General features: G+C 39.9%; 1 protein-coding gene across 1 annotated transcript; it reads left to right on the top strand.

Moving 5' to 3' along the window:
* The first annotated feature begins 2,204 nt into the window (after positions 1 to 2,204).
* LOC137969423 (uncharacterized) lies at positions 2,205 to 18,394 on the top strand. The gene is made up of 7 exons (XM_068815639.1): positions 2,205 to 4,033; positions 9,644 to 9,697; positions 12,787 to 13,064; positions 13,419 to 13,547; positions 14,447 to 14,571; positions 15,318 to 16,360; positions 17,247 to 18,394. Exons 1-7 carry the CDS (start codon positions 2,389 to 2,391, stop codon positions 17,411 to 17,413), a joined length of 3,441 nt encoding a protein of 1,146 aa, XP_068671740.1. The 5' UTR covers positions 2,205 to 2,388; the 3' UTR covers positions 17,414 to 18,394.
* The last annotated feature ends 817 nt before the right edge of the window (positions 18,395 to 19,211 follow it).

The following is a 19,211-nucleotide window of genomic DNA, read 5'->3' as shown; positions in this document are numbered from 1 at the left end:
TCTTTCCTCGGTTTTCGAGATTATTACATCTCGTCCACGTCGCACAAGGTGGGCAAATTCATAATCCTAAAAATTAATTGAGTACGAGCGGTTTTAGAAAAAAAAAAAAAAGAAAATGAAAGATTCACATCAGTTTGCGCACGTTGTCGTCAAAACCTCAAATTGAATTTGATGATTTCACGTCCTCAGAGTACCGCAGATTTTAAAATTATGTGCTAAGTTCGTGCCCCAGGAGCAGCAAGCTTATTCTTCTTTTGACCAACGATATTACTGCTGTTCTGTTTGTCGATGTCATTGCCATAGCCGTCGTCATTTCTTAAACCTCCTTGATGATGATCTCAAAACTCGCCGGTCAGATCACGGCCTTCGTCAGGGAACGACTTCCCTTGAGCGCTTGCGACAAGATTCACACCCTATGCAGCACTTTATCAGTCCCGAACCCGCGCAATTTACCTCTCAGCTCAAGAACAAATCAAAGCAAAGAAATATTTGAATAACCTGGAACCAATGCAGATAAAGGCCGTAGGCGTGGGAACGAGGCAGCCTTGTCCACTAAAGGCCGATAAGTCGGCGCTGTCATTCGACATACTAAATCTTGCTAAGACCTCAAGATTTTATGACTTTTGCTTCATTCATCATCATATAACTCCCCATATATCTTCAAATGCGGTTAATAATTAAGCCACTTTCATTTTCCACTCGCTTTAATTATAACCGTTTCTAAGGTAGCAGTTCTTCTCCTTTAAGTCTGTTTGTCTTTTTGCTATGGTAACCCTCGGTGATTGTTCTTTTACACAAAAATTTGGTTTTAGTCTGCGAGTTATAAAGGTAAATTGAATCAACCACCTTGAGAAAGATTTGTGAGCTGACGTGTTCGGGATTTAACCCTCCACCAGAGTGAACAGTTTCTTTCGAAAGTAACCCGTTTCTTTGTCTTCTTTCCGTTCTTTTACATACCCAGTGCCAAAACTTTGAAATGATCTTCCTTTAGACATAGCATCTAAGAACACTGTCGCTGGCTTTAAAGCGGCCTGAAGACGTATTTGTTTTTTTTCGCCCCTAAGGGGTTCCTCATTTAAAAGAGTAACGTCTAGTCGTTAGACGGTAAAATCTGTAAATGTCATGCACCCTCCGAGTGGAAAAGGCTATTAAGGCTCTTAGCAAGCCTGGTGCATTAGGAGTGTTTTGCTTTAATTTATCCGATTTAGAAAGAGTAACCAGTTTAATTCTGGGGAATAAGTAAGGCGATAATCTACTCTAATCCAACTCTTCAAAGGCAGATAAACTGATTTGTCTAAAAGAATGGAGCAATGTTTAGTCGCAAATGGGTTATCAGTTAGGTCGGATTTTTGCCAGTTTCTCAAATTCTCTGTGGTAATTATTTCCTTGCCATTTCTCATGATCATCTCTGAATTTTGACAGTTTTATTAGGTTGTTTTCTTGGCTTTACAAGGTGACAGTAAAATATTGTGATATTAGATTTGCAGGGGTTTTACAAATTAAAATTTTAACCAAACTCTCGCCATTTAAGACATGTCAGACATGCAATTATGGTCTTGTGATCTCTATGCGAAATCTTCCGAGGTCATTCATGCCAGCGCCTGCAAATACCATTCGAAAATTTTCACATGCAATCACCATATGAAGACCTTTTTAGCTGAACGACACCGCTTGTTCAGAAGAACATAAAGGCAAGGTTTTTGATTCACGAATTTTGAGTTCATTTTTACGGAATCAAAAGTCACTTAAACCTTTGCAGAAAACAAACATTTATCCCACTAATAAATTATGCTATGAGAAACCTCTTTCGGATTACGACGATTATCTACACGCTTTGAAACATCCGATTATATAAAATGAAGTGGGAAAAACCCATGCACATTTCCAAAGCCAAGTTAAAAGAAATTAGGATTTTCATTGCGGTCTGCTAATCAGTGAGACTGAAGACAGCGTTCATCATTGATAATGCAGAAATCTATTCGTTGGGATTTTTTTCAGCAGTTTTTTCAATGTTTCAGACACTTGTTGTCTGAACGGTGTATAATTAGTTTTCGTTTAATTCAGAATTTAAAACTGACAGGTTGTTTCAGGAAAATTCGAGATAGGCTAATGCTTGCACGTACTGTCTTTTTGGAGTCTTTGCAGGTCTTGTCGTAGATTAATTATGTAAATCCACTAACGTCACAATAGTGAATAATTTACATAGATTACACCAACACCATGGCGGATGCGAAATCGCATTCATTCAATGTACTCGACGTGAAATTTCGCTTTAGGAAAGCAATAGCGTGCCGATCTAGTTTCACCGGCATGTGATTGTCAGAAGGACATTCTGAACAGCACGATGAAACCTTGAAAAGAAACAGAACTGGACAGGAAGACGAAAAAATGGCGTCGTCAGATGCCGAGCGCAGTTGTCGGGGCGCGCAAAACAATGGAACTTCACCGCATGTTTTTCCCGGTGAAGCATCAGCGATCGCGGAAGGAGAGGTTTTGATTGAAAGCGAATTCCTAGAACTAAATAGCCAACTTCACTACTCGAAAACAGTTCATATTTTATTGACGGAAGAGTTTGTTTTTGTCAAAGAAATAAGGGACAGGAGAGACTCCGAGGTGTACAGCTTGTTGCAGCACGACTCTGGCAAAATTGTCTCTAAATTTCTCCGCTCCGAAGTGGCTATTGAAGTCTGCCACGACTGCGCTTTCACTTTCAAAGCTAAGTGGAGCAAGGATTCGTCGGTTTGGAAGACTTACGAGCTTTGTGGCAGGGAGGAGGTATGGCCTAAATGGCTGCGGAGTTTTAACGTTGACGAAGCCCAAGGTCTGACAATGAGTTCCTCTAATTCGATCGGGAGCGACTCTGACTCCGATGATTGCAGTGATGATGAAGAAGGCGACGATCTTCAAATGATTCCAGAGTATGCGTTGACTCTATCGGTGGATCGCACGATTTCTACCTGGTCCGTGTCTATGTTAAACCCGAGAAGAGTTCGGCGACTTGCGATCACCCAATTTCATCAACCTACACTTCCATCGCTCGAAAGCTCGCGAAATGACAGCGATCTGGAGGATATGTTCGATAGCTTAAACACTGGATCGATATACAGATCAAATTCCCACCCAAACATATCCCTTGCTAAGCCTTTTCGATGTCCGTCTTTGCCAAACGTTTGTGATTTAGGAAACGTTCGTTTAGACGCTGATTTGAGGTTTAACTCGTGTAGAACTCGTGGTCAAAGCACCGAAGACCATTTAACTCGAGATGGTGAAAATTCAGATCAAAATATAGCACTTGCAACCTTGCAACAGAGGGTTGAGAATTTGCGGGCTCACCCATCCAATCTTAATTTTGTTAGAAATAGTAAAGGGGATGATGGTGATTGGGTGCAAATGACCCCACCCAAACACCATCGTAAACATTCCCTATGTCTGGCCATAGGTAACGAAGCTAACAGAATACCCATGCCATCAGACTTCAGCACCAAATGTATTCGACAAAGTCGTGTTTCATTCAAGCAAGAATCCATTAAAGAGAATGGAGGGGTCCTGCATAGTCCACTTGCTAAAACAAAAGAGTCTCGTCTGAGCCCAAAGAGGTGTTTGGCAAGGAGATCTGACTCATTACCAGCTTCTAAAAGACCTGACCTCAGTTGTGATGCTCGGTCCAACTCCGTCAGTGAAAACAAGTCAGTTGCAGCACGGCGCTTAGAATTTAAAGATGACATGGCTTTTGCATTGACCGAGGGTAATGAGCTCCCTCGTAAAGAAAAGATCAAACGGTTCTGGTCAGTGTTGTACAAGAAGAGACCGAAGTTAAAGATGCAAATAACAGAATCTAATGACTCATGCAAAGACAGTGATATGGCTGTTAGAACTGACAATGGGAATTCATTAAGTGTTCAAGGGTTTGATTTGCATAATGGTGTTGTGGCTGTAGGGCGCCGTGGTGGATTCAGTGATAGTTTTGCAGCAGTTAGAAGCTTGGCATCAACCAAGGAAGAAGAAGCCACAGTGACTGTTCAGAGCAAACAAGGTAAGTAAAAAGTTGAATGCTGTACACAGATTAATTCCTAATGTCTCATTATCTTGTGTATTTGCAGTATTAGACTTACGTGTAACTGTGTGACAAGTAAACCTCCACTTGCCCAGTAAAAAGTGTGCACAGTTATCTCTCGTAGGCAGAGGAATTAGTCTTCATGAATTATGATGTTGACTGATGTTTTTCTAACCGATCATAATAGTGAATAAGTTTTGTGATTTAAAAAGAACTTACTAACCCTGGACTCTTTGCTCAGTTATAAATAACAATATTTCTATATTCATACTCATTTTCATAATTTTATGTTTGTTGACTTACCTCTCTTACAGTTGAGTTTAAATTTTTTAAAACAGCAAATAAATTGTTATTCTTAAATGATATTTATATTAAATTACGCCATTGATATCCTATTAAGCCAAAGGTGAAGGCAAATTCAGTTGTATGGCTGGATGTCACTTTTGCAAATAATTTATTTCAATATTGAAAACTTGCTGTTTGAACTATCATGTATTGACTCACTGAGATCAGTGCAGTGTTGATTCAAAGTGACCAAATCCAGTTTTGAAAAAAAAAAAAACAGGAAAATTAAAACATATGGCTTCCATACAGCATGCATCAAGCTTGCCTTTCTGTCAGCCAAAATATTACTTTTCCTTGATTTTTAAGCTATCACTATTTACAAACTCGCCATTGTAATATCAGAGTCAATATCGTTTCTCCAACAACAGTGAATTTTTTATAAGGTTGCCTTTAAACAACTGAATTTGATCGAAAGGTTTGTTCTTGTTGTGGCAGTCATGGACATGAGACATTTTCAATAAGTGAGGCTTTTTTGCATTTTACTCTACGGAGACACTTGAGGTAGAATCAAAAGATCAATATCTAGGATTAAGTCATAAGTGTTGTGACACCTATCACATTTCAAATCCATTTTCTGCTCTCTCTCTGTTCATACAATGATAAGTTTGAGTAGTTCTGAAAAGCGACACAAGTCCGTGGAAAATCCAACATCTGTGCACATTGTGCGCAGGGAGGGGTAGGGAGTGGAGAAAGGCGTTGTTAGGATTAAAATGAACAGTTTTAAACAAATAGATGTTTTAATTTGACAATCTGTGCCATACATTCTGACCTGCATTGAAACCAAAATACATTTACATGCAATAGTTATTGAAAATGATTGGTTACTCTATTGTGTGGCATACTGGAGATATCAGCCTTGTTTGTTAAAAAGATGCCTTTGGTATGTGCTATTAAATTTTCCTGAAATGACTTTTGTTTATGTAAACAGTCAGTGTTAAATAATATTATCATGACCATGATAATATGTTTTTATAGTACAATAATATTTTTATGCACACAGTGTTATTTAAATTATGTCCATTTATTTATTTGAGCCCTTAACTAGGGGCAAAATGTCTTCTCAAAACTGTAATTATTACAGTTTTGTTATCACATTCTGAGGGGCCCTTTAGGTTTCTAAAGTTATGTATATTATTGCTAGGCTCAAAAGATGTCTTTGTGTGGTGATCATTCTAAAATGTTGCTGGAGAGCATGTTTACAGCAATCTTTCCAGTTTTGGTGACATTTTTTTAATCAGAGATACTGTATCGCTCAAGTTTATGACATTTTTGTTTTGATGAAATTTTTCCTCTATGCAAAAAAACTTTGCTCCATGAAAGTATTATGTAACAGTTGTTATGTTGTTCTAAGTTCACTGTCAATATTTTTGGTCTATCTTTGGCCGAAGATATTCGTTTCTAAAAACTTAGAATTTAATTGATTGGTTGAAATGAAACCATATTATGATCTATTATTTTTGTCTTTTTATCTGTAAATTATGTAACATTGTATTGATGACTAACCTTGGCTTGATGTGGGACCGTGCAAATAGACATTTTTTCCAATCATTTTAACATGATTAAAAATGTAATCAGTCAAGTTCGTCGCGGTGTAGGAATTTACATCTAACCTTGTTTTTACTACTGGTAAGTTGTCTTTTGCCTACAACTTTTAGCAAAAATGTTCTCCATCAAAACATTATAATATACTTGCAACAAAGGGCTGTTGAATAATATTCACTACACACCAAAAGATGTTCGGTATAATATTTCAGTAAATCAAAGACTACTTTGTGATGAATTGCCGATAAAATTGTAGATTTCCGCTACAGGAAGATTCTGATTGTTATTGCAGTTTTAGCTGTTCCGGTGGTTGTGAATGAATTTTTGTTGGTTTTCTTTAGAGGAAGTCTCGAACTGCAGGAAAGTTGTCTCAAATTGCAAAATCTTGGCTGTTTCCCAAGTTGTTATCAAACTTTTGGTGTTACATGTATGTAGTCTTGTTTTTGAGGAAGTTCGGTTTGTCGGGCTCTAAATAGACGGAAACCTGTCTGTAAATTCAGGAAATCCTGTCCTTCCTTTGTGCAGTGATTGCATTATAATATTGAATGTGTACATAATTTTGCGCACGTGCTTATGCCTGCGTCAAGCCCGTTTTCACGGTGAAATAAACGTGCTTATGCCTGCGCTTGTGTTTGCGTGACTAGTGAAAACGAGGCAGTGACTGGCGTCATAATTTTGTCACAAGAAGAATTTTAAAATTGTCTTTTCATGCATTCTATGCTACCCGAAAGTAGCGGCCCGTTTTTCCTGTAAAATCCGAAAGTAACAGCTCTACTTTTCGGAATTCTACGGATACTGTAAATTGACTTTTTTATTTTTATTTTTCGATTTATAAATCCATAAATCTGTGTTATGCTTAAGGACGTTCGCGCGAAAATGCATGACGTGTCATGTAAATTTGCGTGCGCTGTAAGGATGCGCAGTGGCAATGGGCGTGAACGTCTTTAAATGATGTCATGAACGCCAGAATCTTACTTATTTATAAAACGTGAAGGGGTGTCGGATGAGCACAAAGGCGGGCCAGACGGAATGCAAGCAATTTAATATTCCTTGTTTTTCAAGCACATTTCCCCGCCTTCCCTAAAAGAAATAAATTGCCCGAAGTTAACGTAAAGTAAAGCAGACTTGCTTCACTCCGAGTTTGTTAAAAGCGTTGCTTTGTTGAGGAAAATTTTCAAGAGAGTTCTTCCATAAAAAAAACCGGCAGTTTTGTAGAAAAAAGCTTTCACTGTGTCGTTTTTTGTCTTGATCAGACGAAATCGTGACCGGATGTACTTTATCGGGTGTTAATTAGAGTTGTATGTCGGTCATACTTTGAAAGATGTGTCGACGATGCCATTAGAGTTAGCTATGAAAACAAATACTGTAAAAATAAGAGCCGCCGTTAGGTATAAAAAGCCCTTCAAACCGAAACCGAAGGGTATTATTCTACGTTTAAAAAGATGTTTTCCAGCTTAAGGAGTCGTAAATAGTTGTGTCGAACTGTAAGCTAGCTCTGTTTTTGGTCTAAGTGTGCGGTGTTCATCGACGATGAAGAAAGTCTTTGCTCTAAGTCATCCCTCGGCGGGACTTTATCGTTCTCCTTCAAAAGTAATTAAGTCTTTCATTTCTTTGGATGACCAAAAAGGTAAGCCAATGATTTTCTTATTGAATGTGTACAGTAATTTTCTCTGCAAAGTTGGCAACACTCTACAAGTATGACTATTAATATTATAAATCTGTTTGCGTTAAGGACTTTGATTTAATGTTGACTTGGACGTGTGTGTGTTTTGTGACATATTACCAAACTTCATAATTACCGCCGAGTCGGCATGTCGTCATTTTTAAGCAGATTGAAGGTTTTTAAGTTTGCTCGATTTATAAGCAATCTGCAGTAGTGGAATTTTAATCTTGTGGTTTTCAAAAATGACAGAAAATGTACACTTCTACGACTTTGACGCCAATTGCACCACTACCTCAGTTCCGGCGTATATAAAATACCGTAACCGGCAAACTGCCATTAACCGCAGCATCGCCGCGTAATCGGCGAAAAGCGGGAATAAGACAAAAAGGATAATAGGGCCGTTTATAAGAGAGAAAATAAGCCGCGGCTTACGTAAGAAGCGAACACCCCGTATAAATGGTACAAAATCTACGTTCACGGCTTTCTCAAGCCGCAACTTATCCTGGCCTTGGAGTTTATACTCGTATAAATAGTTCCTTTCGCGTATTATTTACGCCGCGGCCAGAGTAAGCTGCGGCCTATTTTCTCTTGTATAAACGGCCCTATTGAGGCCCTTGTTTCTTTATTAGTGAAATTATTCGATACCCCTACAGCATAAGTGGCCGGCTCGGCGTGATGTCTGCAAAAAAGCTTATGGTGTATGTATGTGGCCAACTAAGCAGAAACAGGCACAAGTCAAAAAGGGACTTGCAACTTTTATAAAGCCATGCTGACATTACCAGTGTATTTGAAATAAGTTAGAAAGATCACCGCAGTTGGGTATACAACTTTTGTTGTTGCAAGCAATTGTGAGAAACGACGACTGCCACGGCAAGGTCAACCCCACGACACAATAACGCCATTTGTTAAGCCTGGTTTTCACTGAAGACTCAATCCAGAGCGCAACCATAAATGCAAGCTCAAGAGGTTCGTGTCAAGTGAAAACTAGCCATAACGTGCAAAGCACGAGCACACGACACAGAGGCAAAGATTCAGTATCTCCACTTTCTCTCTTACAACGCGGCGCTGCGAGTGGAATCTGTAAAGGCTCGTTTTCATTGGACGAATGTCTTCACACAACGCAAGCACAAGGGAAAGAAAAAAAACTGATTCTCGCGCTTGTGCTTATGCTTGCGTCAGGCACGTTTTCACGGTGAAATAAGCGCTCTTGCTTGCGCTTGCACTAGTGAAAAGAGCTTAAAAAATCGTTCTGCACGTGCGGCACGCATGTTAGCGGATAATTTTGCGGTACATTGCATAACATCGACGTGAAATCGCCAAATTTTAGGTTTTGCCACGACAGCGTGAGCAAGCGTGAGCATAAAAATGTTTTATCTCATTTTTCCCAGTATTACGTCAACATCCATTTACTTTATATATGTACATAGTAGCAATCCAATGTAAAGTCTCATTGTACCTGAAGATGGCTGGGTTTGCCCAGCCGAAATATAGTACACTACAAATTAATCAAATCTACGTTATATCGGCTCTTGCGCAAAATATTTAGTTTCTCAACTTGTAAGTGCGCCGATCAGATCAAGCCACTGATCTAACGTACACCGACAGGAAGATTGTCCACTGTTGCATGCTTCATTCCAAGTCCAAATCCATTTGATAGGAAATATTCATGCAACTGGATGGAAAAGACAGATCCTGTTAAATGTTTCTTTTTGGACAGTTAGTTATACAAATATTAAAAAGAAGACCGATAATAAGTTATCTTTGCTAATATGGAGTACACAAAGAAGGGTTTTAGGTAAACGTAGCAACTTCAACAGAATTTACGGTCCAAAGTCAAGCGGAATTGTAATCGAGACCACGGAAAACAAAGTCAATTTGTTGATCAGTGGATATGATTCGCTTTTCAATCCAGCCATGCGACGCGAGTGAGCCACGCCACGCGAGTAAGCCGCGCGACACGGGTCTCTGCCTAACGCAGTGTAGACAACAAGGAAAATGAGAAAGTGGTATATGAACCATTCTAATGTCTATTTTCATAGATACGTTATCTGCTGACCAAACGCCTCTTGGAAAGTCTCATATCTCGCACTTTGGTAAGTAATACACTTTGTGTTTTCATTTAAGCTTTCGGGCTTGTTGTGTTTCTGCAACTTTAATTTTGCATTCGCGGTGCAAGTTGCAAGGAAATGCGCGCGTAATCGCCGACGCACAGAAACTTGCGGGCTTTGTCGGTTCCTCTTTGTCGGTGCGCATACTCCCTAGGGACTTAGCCTAAATCAGATTTCCGCTTTCTGTCCTTAAGTAGGGGCTGGATTGTATCTGCAAGAAGCGTTCTTTCTTCGTTTGTACACATCATCAAATTCATGGTGGCAAATTAAGTCGTTTAGGGATAATTTCTCAAAATTGCACTGGATATATCTGTTCAAAGCGACGCCGATTTGGTCTGCACTCTCCAGTGTACCCGTAAACGTAAGTTTAGACCCAGTGCTTCGCAGGGTCCTAATTGTTTGTTGATGTGTAAATTATAACTTCCTTCGTTTTAAGTTCCTCTTTATGTAATTTTTTTTATCCTAATACTATGAACCTACTCAGTTGGGGCCCCATGTTATTGCGCTATGAATGAAACGTACGCATCCTTCAGTTGTCAGCTGAATTGCTCTAGGGCTTGTACCGGAATAAATATGGGTAAGTCCAAAATTTTGCATCGGAAGTTAAACTCGATTACAATGGAGTGTGATCTCATTTTTTGCTTTTACTTTCCTATGCCATTGTAGCTTTGTGCATCTCTTTTTAATGGCATTAGTTCTTGTCCTTGGCCGGGGTAAATTCAGCTGTAAATTAGAAGACGCGCGTTCACGTAGTAATTCGCTCGATTTATGCATTTAAAGCTTTCCTGAATCTGCTATTGCATACGACGGTTGATCAAAAACCTCAGAGTAGTCTCCTTTGTATTCCCCCTTTCTGTGGTAAAGCTTGAGTAGAGTATCGTCATCAAGTAACAAGTTAAGTGACAAGGGAAAGGGCTTAGGTCTGTCTTAATTGAAGAATAATCTCTATGCTCTCCATCCTCAGTCATTTTTGTCACCTAGTTTTCTTTCTTTTCTTTATCGATACAACACTGATAAACCGGATTAAAGCCATATTGAGTTTTCCTTGTTTTAACCTGAGTATAATTCGGCCTCTGTTCTCATTCGTGACTACGGAGACTTCGAGAAAATTTGTCCTAAAATTTGCCAATATATAGTGACCTTTAAATTCAATTTACGAACCGAAGGAACATCCACTGCTGACTGTCATTCAACATGCTGAAATGCCTAATGGCTGATTGAAAGTTTATGTGGGACTCCTCGTGTGTGTCGTCTGGCGTCGTCTTGCACTGGAACATCACGTAATGTATATACATATATATTTGCGTTTTCCTCGGCTTGTGAAACAATGAATTCGTACATTTGTGCCCTCATACCCCGCTCTTTGGTCGTCGTTTATTTAATTTTTGTTTTAATGATTATTTTTTAACATTCTGTGACTTAAACTTTAAATTTTGGACAATACACTTCAGGAGCTTCACTGCATGCGACGAACAATTACGAAAGTTTTCCATACCATCACGCCATTTAGCGTGCAGAGTTCCTTTTTTTTGTTTTTTTTTTCTACAGAGTCAAATTCTAACCACCTTTTAGAATAATACACAATGTGGTTTTAAAATGGACTGTCTGGCGATTTCTGCCTGCAGCGTTTTTTTTTTTAATGTTTTGTGGTTATAGTTTCACAAGAATCAATTTTATTAAAGCCCGGGAAAACAGCATTTGCAGTTCAACATCCTTTCGATTTTGTTGGATGAACGTCATTGAGATACCGATTAGTGCGCAAGCGCATACCCAACAGTGTTGAAAGATGGTAAAGACTTGTTTCCATATCTCAAGTCTTTACCTTGAAAGATGGGGTAAAAACTGCGTCAACTTCATTCAACTTCGAAGCGAAAACAAAAGAAATGTCGAATGGTTGTTGAAGCAAAGTTTAAACGCATTTCAACTCGTTCAACTTCGATTCAACATGTTTCAGGACGGTTGAAAGCGGGGAGGAAACCGTTTCAACATCGCTTTTCAACAAAATCGAACGGATCAGTGTTGAAGCAAATGTTGAAGCCGGTTACATTTAGTGCTACAAGTCTAAGAAAAAGTTATCCCACGAATTTTCCCGGGCGGCGACAACGAAGAACCTTGAGAATTTGCAGTCCATTTCCATCTTTGCCATGCGCACCAACACATACGTGGCCGTAAACTGGCTACTTCTTTGTTTTTGTTTCTTCGCCGTTTCATGGTGACACCAAAATGTTGTGACGACACCAAACGACTTTGTAAAGCGACAGTATTGCATTACCAAAAACATCAACACGAAAATTCTTCTTGTTAGATTTCATTTGATTGATCGCTCTTCACGCACGATTCTATCTGTGTGACGAACATTATGAAGACTTCCTGCCTACTGTACGCATTTCATTGGAGTAACTTGTGATGGGAATTTCAGCTCGGTAGCTTTCAAATGATATTCGATGCGTTAGAATTTCACCCCCTGAATCAAAAGGATAGTGTTGCCGCAAAGGAAAACTGCTTTCAGCTGTAATTTCAGTAATTACACTCAAAAGAATTCGTCTCTTTCCATTAATAGTCAATGAATGGGACTATTTAGTTTATTATTTCTTTGGTAAATGACATAACACCGAACGAAAAACGGAAGCAGAAATGTTGATTCTACATTCTGAAGACATGATGTACGAAAAATATGACTGGAACGTACCAAAGGGAGCTCTAGAAATCAAGACTAGGCTCCTTTCCCTTAACAGGGACGAGGGACTTGAATAACGCTGTGCTCCCATCAAGGGGCCGCTCAGAACGAGTGGTTACAGAGCTTAGTGCTGTGTAACCACTCCCATTCAATCCGAAATATTTCGACTCCAATCGAGCTAAATTGTTACTCTCTAGTCATATTTTTTTTTGTACAAAACGAGAAACGTTCATTTCTGTTATCTGCTGTCATCTTTGCCGAAGTTGGGGAGAGAAGCAAGGAGACACTTCGTGACGCTTAATCAAACCCTCGTGCATCTAATTAGGGACGCTTTTAGACACATCTGCTTTGACGGTGCGGCCTTAAGTCATTCTACACTTTGTTCTCAAATTTACAGGAAGCATGCGAAAGAAAGGACTGGTTAAGAAAATACTTTCACCGATCTTCAAAACCAGCACCCAGCAGGGAGAAATAAGCAACCAGGTCTCGAGTCCAGTCGGAGAGGTTCCCCAGTACCCTGACAGTTCGGATGGCTATCTTCCAGGTCTTTCTCAGCGGCTGGTTGACATCGATGCGTCGCTGTTTGCGCGGGAAATCACCCTTATTGACAAAGAATTGTTCATCCGGATTCCTTGGCCCGAGCTGTCCAAGTGTGGCTGGATGACAAAGGACAAGGTAGGAAACGTACATCACCTAGTTCTTAGACCATTTCTCCCTCAAGAGTTGAAGTGACGGGCCGGAGGGTGGGCCTGGGAACCTTGAGAGTTCTTCAAACTCGTTTATGACAACCATGTTTCTCTTTTTCGTTCGGCTTTCTGACATGAAAAAAAATCCGCTTCGCAGTTTCTCTTTGATTTAAAACCAAGACTGCGCTGTCTCACGAGAAGAAGGCAGACGCGGAAAATCGCGCTCAAATTTTAGTATTTCCGATTCTCCGCTTAAACGCGGTGTAAAATCTACTGAGGACCTTTTCTTGTGTCAAGCACCTGGATTTAATGTCGCTTGCACTTCTCGATCTTCTCTTTTCAGTATGTGAGTTCTCCCAATGTGATGGCCATGGTGGAGTTTTTCAACCGCGTTGCTCTTTTAGCGGCGTCGGAAGTTTTATCCCAGGATACAGCTAGCGGTAGAGCGCGAGCGATATCAAAGGTCATACAGGTAAGCAGGCTGAATCCACGGAAAAGCAAGCTGAGCTATTCTATCTTTTGCCCTTGATGAACCCTTGCTTTTTACTTCTCTGTGAAAGGAAACTTCCAGGGAGATTTGACATTGCGTTTACATCAAACTCAGTTTACAGTAGCATAGCAATTCTTTTATTCTGGCTTGTGTCTTTTCTTCGAGAAGTTGGTCGCTTTGTGTAGCTAACAAGCGGGAAATTAGCTAAAACGTTTCCTTGGTTTTTGGCAAATCGCAAATTTAGACCTGACGCTTGCCCTTTGTGGCAAGAGAAGTCTCTATTATTTGTTCGTGCTCTTCGCTACGATAAAAGTGCCGGCAAATAAAAGACGCGCAATTTAGGGAGAGAGACGCGAACTCCGTTTCGAATGTAGCGCGCTATCTTCAGAGATTTCCTAAACTACCGATCGGTGACTTCTTGTCCCGCGTTCGTACCGATCCGGGACTTGTAAGGCATTGGAAACCAAGGTGACAATCGAAGCGCAGCGGGTCTCAGGTCCAGGAAAAATGCATGGCTCAGAAAAATGAGCAATTTCCAATAAAGCGTCCAGATGTGAATTTCCCGAACCCGGGAAGGGCTTAAAAATTAACTTATCATGCAGAACCTGTTTAAGAGGCCTTAACACTTTTTCGAGAATGGTTAGCAGCTATTTACAAATATGGTTACACCAAAATAAAATAAAAAACACTCTGTACCCATGACAAATCGAGATAATCGATGTCAAGTAGCTTTACAAAAGAAAACGACCTCTAACATTAATTACATGGATAAAATACACAGCAGTGCGTATAAACGATCTGTTGCCTTTTTATAGCGAAGTTCACACCTGAATAAGTTGGCATTGAAATCGTCTTTTTTGTCTTGTGTGTTCTCTTCTCAGATTGCCGACAAATGTCACCTATTGGGAAACTTCAATTCTCTCAAGGCTCTATTGGCTGGTCTCCAGTGCACCCCGGTCTACAGACTAAAAGAATCGTGGAAAGAAGTACCTTCAAAGAGAAAAAAGTAAGCAGTGATACTTTGGTAACGGCGTAACGTAACGGCGAACCGTTGAATACAAGAAAGTTTTAACTTGAAGTAAACAGTCCCAAAAACTTTGCCGTTCTGGTGATAAGCAAACACACTTTGAAAAGATCATGAAAAAAGGAAAGACATTGTGATTTTTTTTTTTATCAAAATAGCGTAAGACGCTTGCGATTCTAGGGGATCAAAGCTGCACCAAAGTTGTCGAGCATTCTTCAGTTTTCGATGAAGAAATTTGTCCTTTATTAGCTGATTTAAGAATTCACTTAAGACGTATTTATTTTAGAGGGCATTTGAATCTTACTGGAATCGATCTTTATGTTAAAACCGTCTCAAAAACTTTGCCGTTCTGGTGATAAGCAAACACACTTTGAAAAGATGATGAAAAAAGGAAAGACATTGTGATTTTTTTTTTTTTATCAAAATAGCGTAAGACGCTTGCGATTCTAGGGGATCAAAGCTGCACCAAAGCTGTCGCGCATTCTTCAGTTTTCGATGAAGAAATTGTTCCTTTCTTAGCTGATTTAAGAATTCACTTAAGACGTATTTATTTTAGAGGGCATTTTGAATCTTACTTGAATCGATCTTTATGTTAAATTCTAATTTTTTAGAGTTCTGCACATAAGCTCGATTTGAATTACGACTCCCTTAAAAACGACTGTTTGAGAGGCTAGTCGATGACTGGCAGTATAAGGGGTGTTAATCTCGTCGTTTGTTATTTTTTGCAGGAAGTTTCGCGACTTGTCTATACTCATGGGCGAGAGTGATAACTTTATGTTATACCGCACTGAACTTTCCAACTGTTTAGAGAATGGCCCATGTTTGCCTTTCCTTGGGAACTTTTTAACTGAAATTGCACAGACTTACACTTACTTGTCTTGCACAAGGAAAAAGCCACTGAAAAACGGTAAGGCTTCTCCTTTGCTGAGGCGCAACAATGACAAGATTGACTCTACAGATGGCGGCGCCATAAATGGCAAAATCACGAGAAGTAATGGAATAAGTGTGGTCAATGGAGGCATTCATCTCAATGGCAATTCAAACCTGCGTGACGCGCGTGACAGAGAAAATCTCACCCAGGAATGCAATGGCAAGCGTAACGCAAAGGTCAAACGGACTCCGTCACGCAGTAAACTTTTTCGACTTCATAGCCGTCCAAATGGGACTGCCAGCGACGTTTCGTTAAATCGACGTGGAAACAATTGTGCTGAAGTTCTTGACGTTTCCGACGGAAACTTGCGAAAAAGGCTAAATTCAAGTTCTGATTCTGTGATCACAAGTTCAAGCTCACTAAATGAGAATTCCACACCTCGTTCAAACTCGCGCACGTCGTGTAGGCCCCCGCTCTTTAGGAGGCTTTCGGAGACGTCGCCGAATCAAAACGGTTCTTCGTTTTCGCTCAAGACGCCGAAACGGCGATTGTCGGAGACTAAATCCAGCGAAACTCGGCGCTCGTTTCTCAAGGGATTTATCCGAAGAACGCCGAGCAGTCAATCGGTGAAGGAGGGCAGAGTATCGCGGGATCCATCGTCAGAGCAGCTTACGATGAGTCTTAGCACTCTGTCTATGAGTGAGAGCTCGAATCATGTCAAATCATTTGTCGACAGGCTTGCAAAGTCTCAGAGCAGTCCGTCAGTCAAGGAAGATGTGATAAGGAGTAGACTCTCTCCTGAGCTCAAGCCAAGCTCCAAGATCGAGGTCAATCGTTTGTCCAGTCACAATTTATTGGCTGAAGATGCACCGCGTGGAAGTGTTAGCGAACTACTATCAGGTTAGTAACTTCAAGTTTGAATAATCAAAACAATTTGCGAAATGCACGAGAAACAGTTGCATTGTTACCAAAATTTTAGTTTCTAAAGAAACTGTGGTGCTGCGTCGGTGGGAGATTGAAACAGAAATTTATTTTATCAAACGAGTTGATAAAGGTCGAATAACCACCGTGAAAGATTTGGAAAGCTGACGATTCGAGCGTTAGCCCTTCGTCGGAGCGAATTGCAAAGTCTCAGAGCAGTTGGTTACCGAGTTTCGGAGTTGGAGGTTGTTATTTATGTAGGTAAAGCTTTTAACAGCTCGAAAAACGAAACCTGAACAGAGTGAGAGCCTTAAGAGAAGGAAGCCTCCATTTATTGTAAAGTATAACTTAAAACCAGAAGGAAAAAACAGTTTGCAACCTGTTCGAAAATCGTTCAAAAAAAGGGGCTCTATCAGAAAAAAAAGAGTTTGGGAATCGAGTATTTTCACTTTCAAAAATCCCGGGCGCTGCCATCTTAAATAATTGTGACACGTTACGGTTGCTCTGTAGTTCTGACGCAAAGATCTTTTGTTTCGTAATAAGAGTATAACCGTAACACTTCACAATTACTGAAGATGGCGAGGCCTGGGGAATTTGATTTTTCATTGACACCCGCTTTAAATGGGCCATTTCCGAGTTGCTGTCTGTCTCGATTTCGAAGTTAGCCTTGGTGCTCAGTTATTGAAAGGGAATGAGTTTGATTTGCGTGCGAATACACAACTTATTTCCATTTGAATGGTTGTGCTCCAGGACTCGCTTTTAAACTGAAGCATGCATCAACTCGGAAATGGGCTATTGAACTTATTCTCAAGACTAGTACTACGTATTCATTTTTCTGGAGTCTCATAACTTTTCACTTTTTCAGGGACAGAAAGGCAATTGTGGGGTTACCAGATCGCTTCCATCCAGTACAACTTCGTGAGCCGCCCATTCGTGCGACACTTCCTTCTAAACGCTCCATTCAACTCCGAGGAAGAAAATTACAGACTGTCCCTGAAACGAGAAACCCCCAGCAAGAAAGCTAACACCTGATTGGAAAAAGAACTCCCGGAAGAACGTCACCATAGCAACTTAGATGTTCTACTTTTCTCTATTGTGTGGCATCTTTCTTTCTCCGACCACTTCTCCATCTTGAGAGAGCTGTCCCACCAGATTCCTCTCCTTTGATTGTTCTCGTCTTTCCCTTGAACCTTGGAATTAAGTTGTTTTTCTTGGAGGGGGGGGGGGGGGGGTGGGGGGAGGAGATGTGCTTCGCTCGAGCGAATGAGAACAACTTCAGAATCGCTAGTTACGAATGAATCAACGGCAATCTTCCTTCGTGTCGTTTTGAGATTATAATGTTAAAAAGAAGACGCTAGTTAATTCAATTGTACATATTTGTATATAAAGTATTATAAATTCTGTATATTTATGCCCTGAAGAGTATTTTTAATTTAATTTATTTCATTTGCGACTTTTTCTTGTTAGTTTTTCGAGCTTATGGCGCTGTTTTCAATTTCAAGTTTGTTAACTTGTCACCCATGTTGTTAAAGATAAAGTTGCTGTTGAATGATTCCGTTGTCGTAGAAGCCCAAAATCTGATGATTTCAAGTTGGGTTTTTTTTTTCAGTGAATGGAAAAGAGTGCGATGGCATTTGGCAAAGCCGTTGCTCTTTCTTAAATTCCGTCAAAGAATTGTACAAGTTAGTTCGCTCAAAGCTCTGTCTCGTACATACAAAATTCAAAGGTAACCTCCAGAAATCTCTTCAGTTAAATAATAAATCCATTCGAGTTAATTGTATTCGTCAAGTCAAGATATTTAATTTCCAAAGGAAGATTTCCCTTGCAAGTCTCAGAAACGAGAATTGTCATATTTTGTCAAAGAAGCTTTTAATCCTTGGACTTGTCGTTCTTTAAACTCTTTATTGCGCATGCGTTCGTAGAAATTATATCAATCTATTTAAGAATATCACAGAAACTGTTCAAAGCAAAATTAAATCTTATTAAAATTTGCCAAGATGGCGCTCACCTGAACCTGTTTTGATTATTCTTGACCACGGATCCGAGCACGACGGCTTATGGCAAACCCTTGCGTATTACAAAAATCTCCATGCTCATGGCTTATAAGACGCGTTATGTTCAAGACGTAGTCATGCAATGGGTTTCTCCCCCTTTAAAAGGCTTAAAGTGCTACTATGATCAAAAAGTCACTTCCTTTTTGTTTGCTTAAAACTTGACTGGCAAAATTTTGAGCTTCGATTTTATCGAAAGCCTGTTTACTTTGAGTGTAGGTATTGGATTTCACGGTTCACCATTACTCACGTCCAAAACTGACCGACTGGACCTCAGAGGGTTGGATCTAGGGAAAAGAGACGCCATTTACTCACTAGCTTAAAATTTCAGCGTGTAAACACAGCTTATGATATCTGCAAACTACGAGCTTAAAATACTGAATGCCCGAAACTCCCATGCTGCATATTAATTCAGCCGCGTCCACACGCATTTCATTCTGAAACTATTGAGCCTTTGACGTCATTTTCTCCTCGATCCAGCTCTCTCAAGATTTTAATTTTAATATTAGTAATGGCGGACCATTAATTAGGAAAATTCCAGTTAAAAGAAACAAGCGACTTTTGAATTAAGGCTTAAAACTTGGGTCAACAATCAGTGCTGGGTTAGTTAACATAGTTTTGAAATCCAAAGCAAAAAAGATTTGATTTAATTATCATAGTTAAAGTACCACTTTAAAATTGGAGATTTTACTAAGAGCGCTTTCGTTTTGTCAGTCTCTTTGATAATCCCTCGCACTCTTCTGGAGGAGTAATATTAGGGACTTTAAGATACACCGACT

The sequence above is a fragment of the Montipora foliosa genome, chromosome 9 (genome assembly GCF_036669935.1).
Source record: "Montipora foliosa isolate CH-2021 chromosome 9, ASM3666993v2, whole genome shotgun sequence".
NCBI classification, from domain to species: Eukaryota; Metazoa; Cnidaria; class Anthozoa; order Scleractinia; family Acroporidae; genus Montipora; species Montipora foliosa.
Note: the sequence above shows the minus strand (reverse complement) of the source record. Positions and strands in the feature narration are given on the sequence as shown.

Bases quoted from the DNA above. Each gene is read 5' to 3' on its own strand.
- LOC137969423 (XM_068815639.1), top strand. From the start codon at position 2,389: ATGGCGTCGTCAGATGCCGAGCGCAGTTGTCGGGGCGCGCAAAACAAT. The intron at 13,065-13,418 runs GTAGGAAACGTA...TTCTCTTTTCAG, and splicing joins GCTGGATGACAAAGGACAAG to TATGTGAGTTCTCCCAATGT. The intron at 16,361-17,246 runs GTTAGTAACTTC...TCACTTTTTCAG, and splicing joins TGTTAGCGAACTACTATCAG to GGACAGAAAGGCAATTGTGG.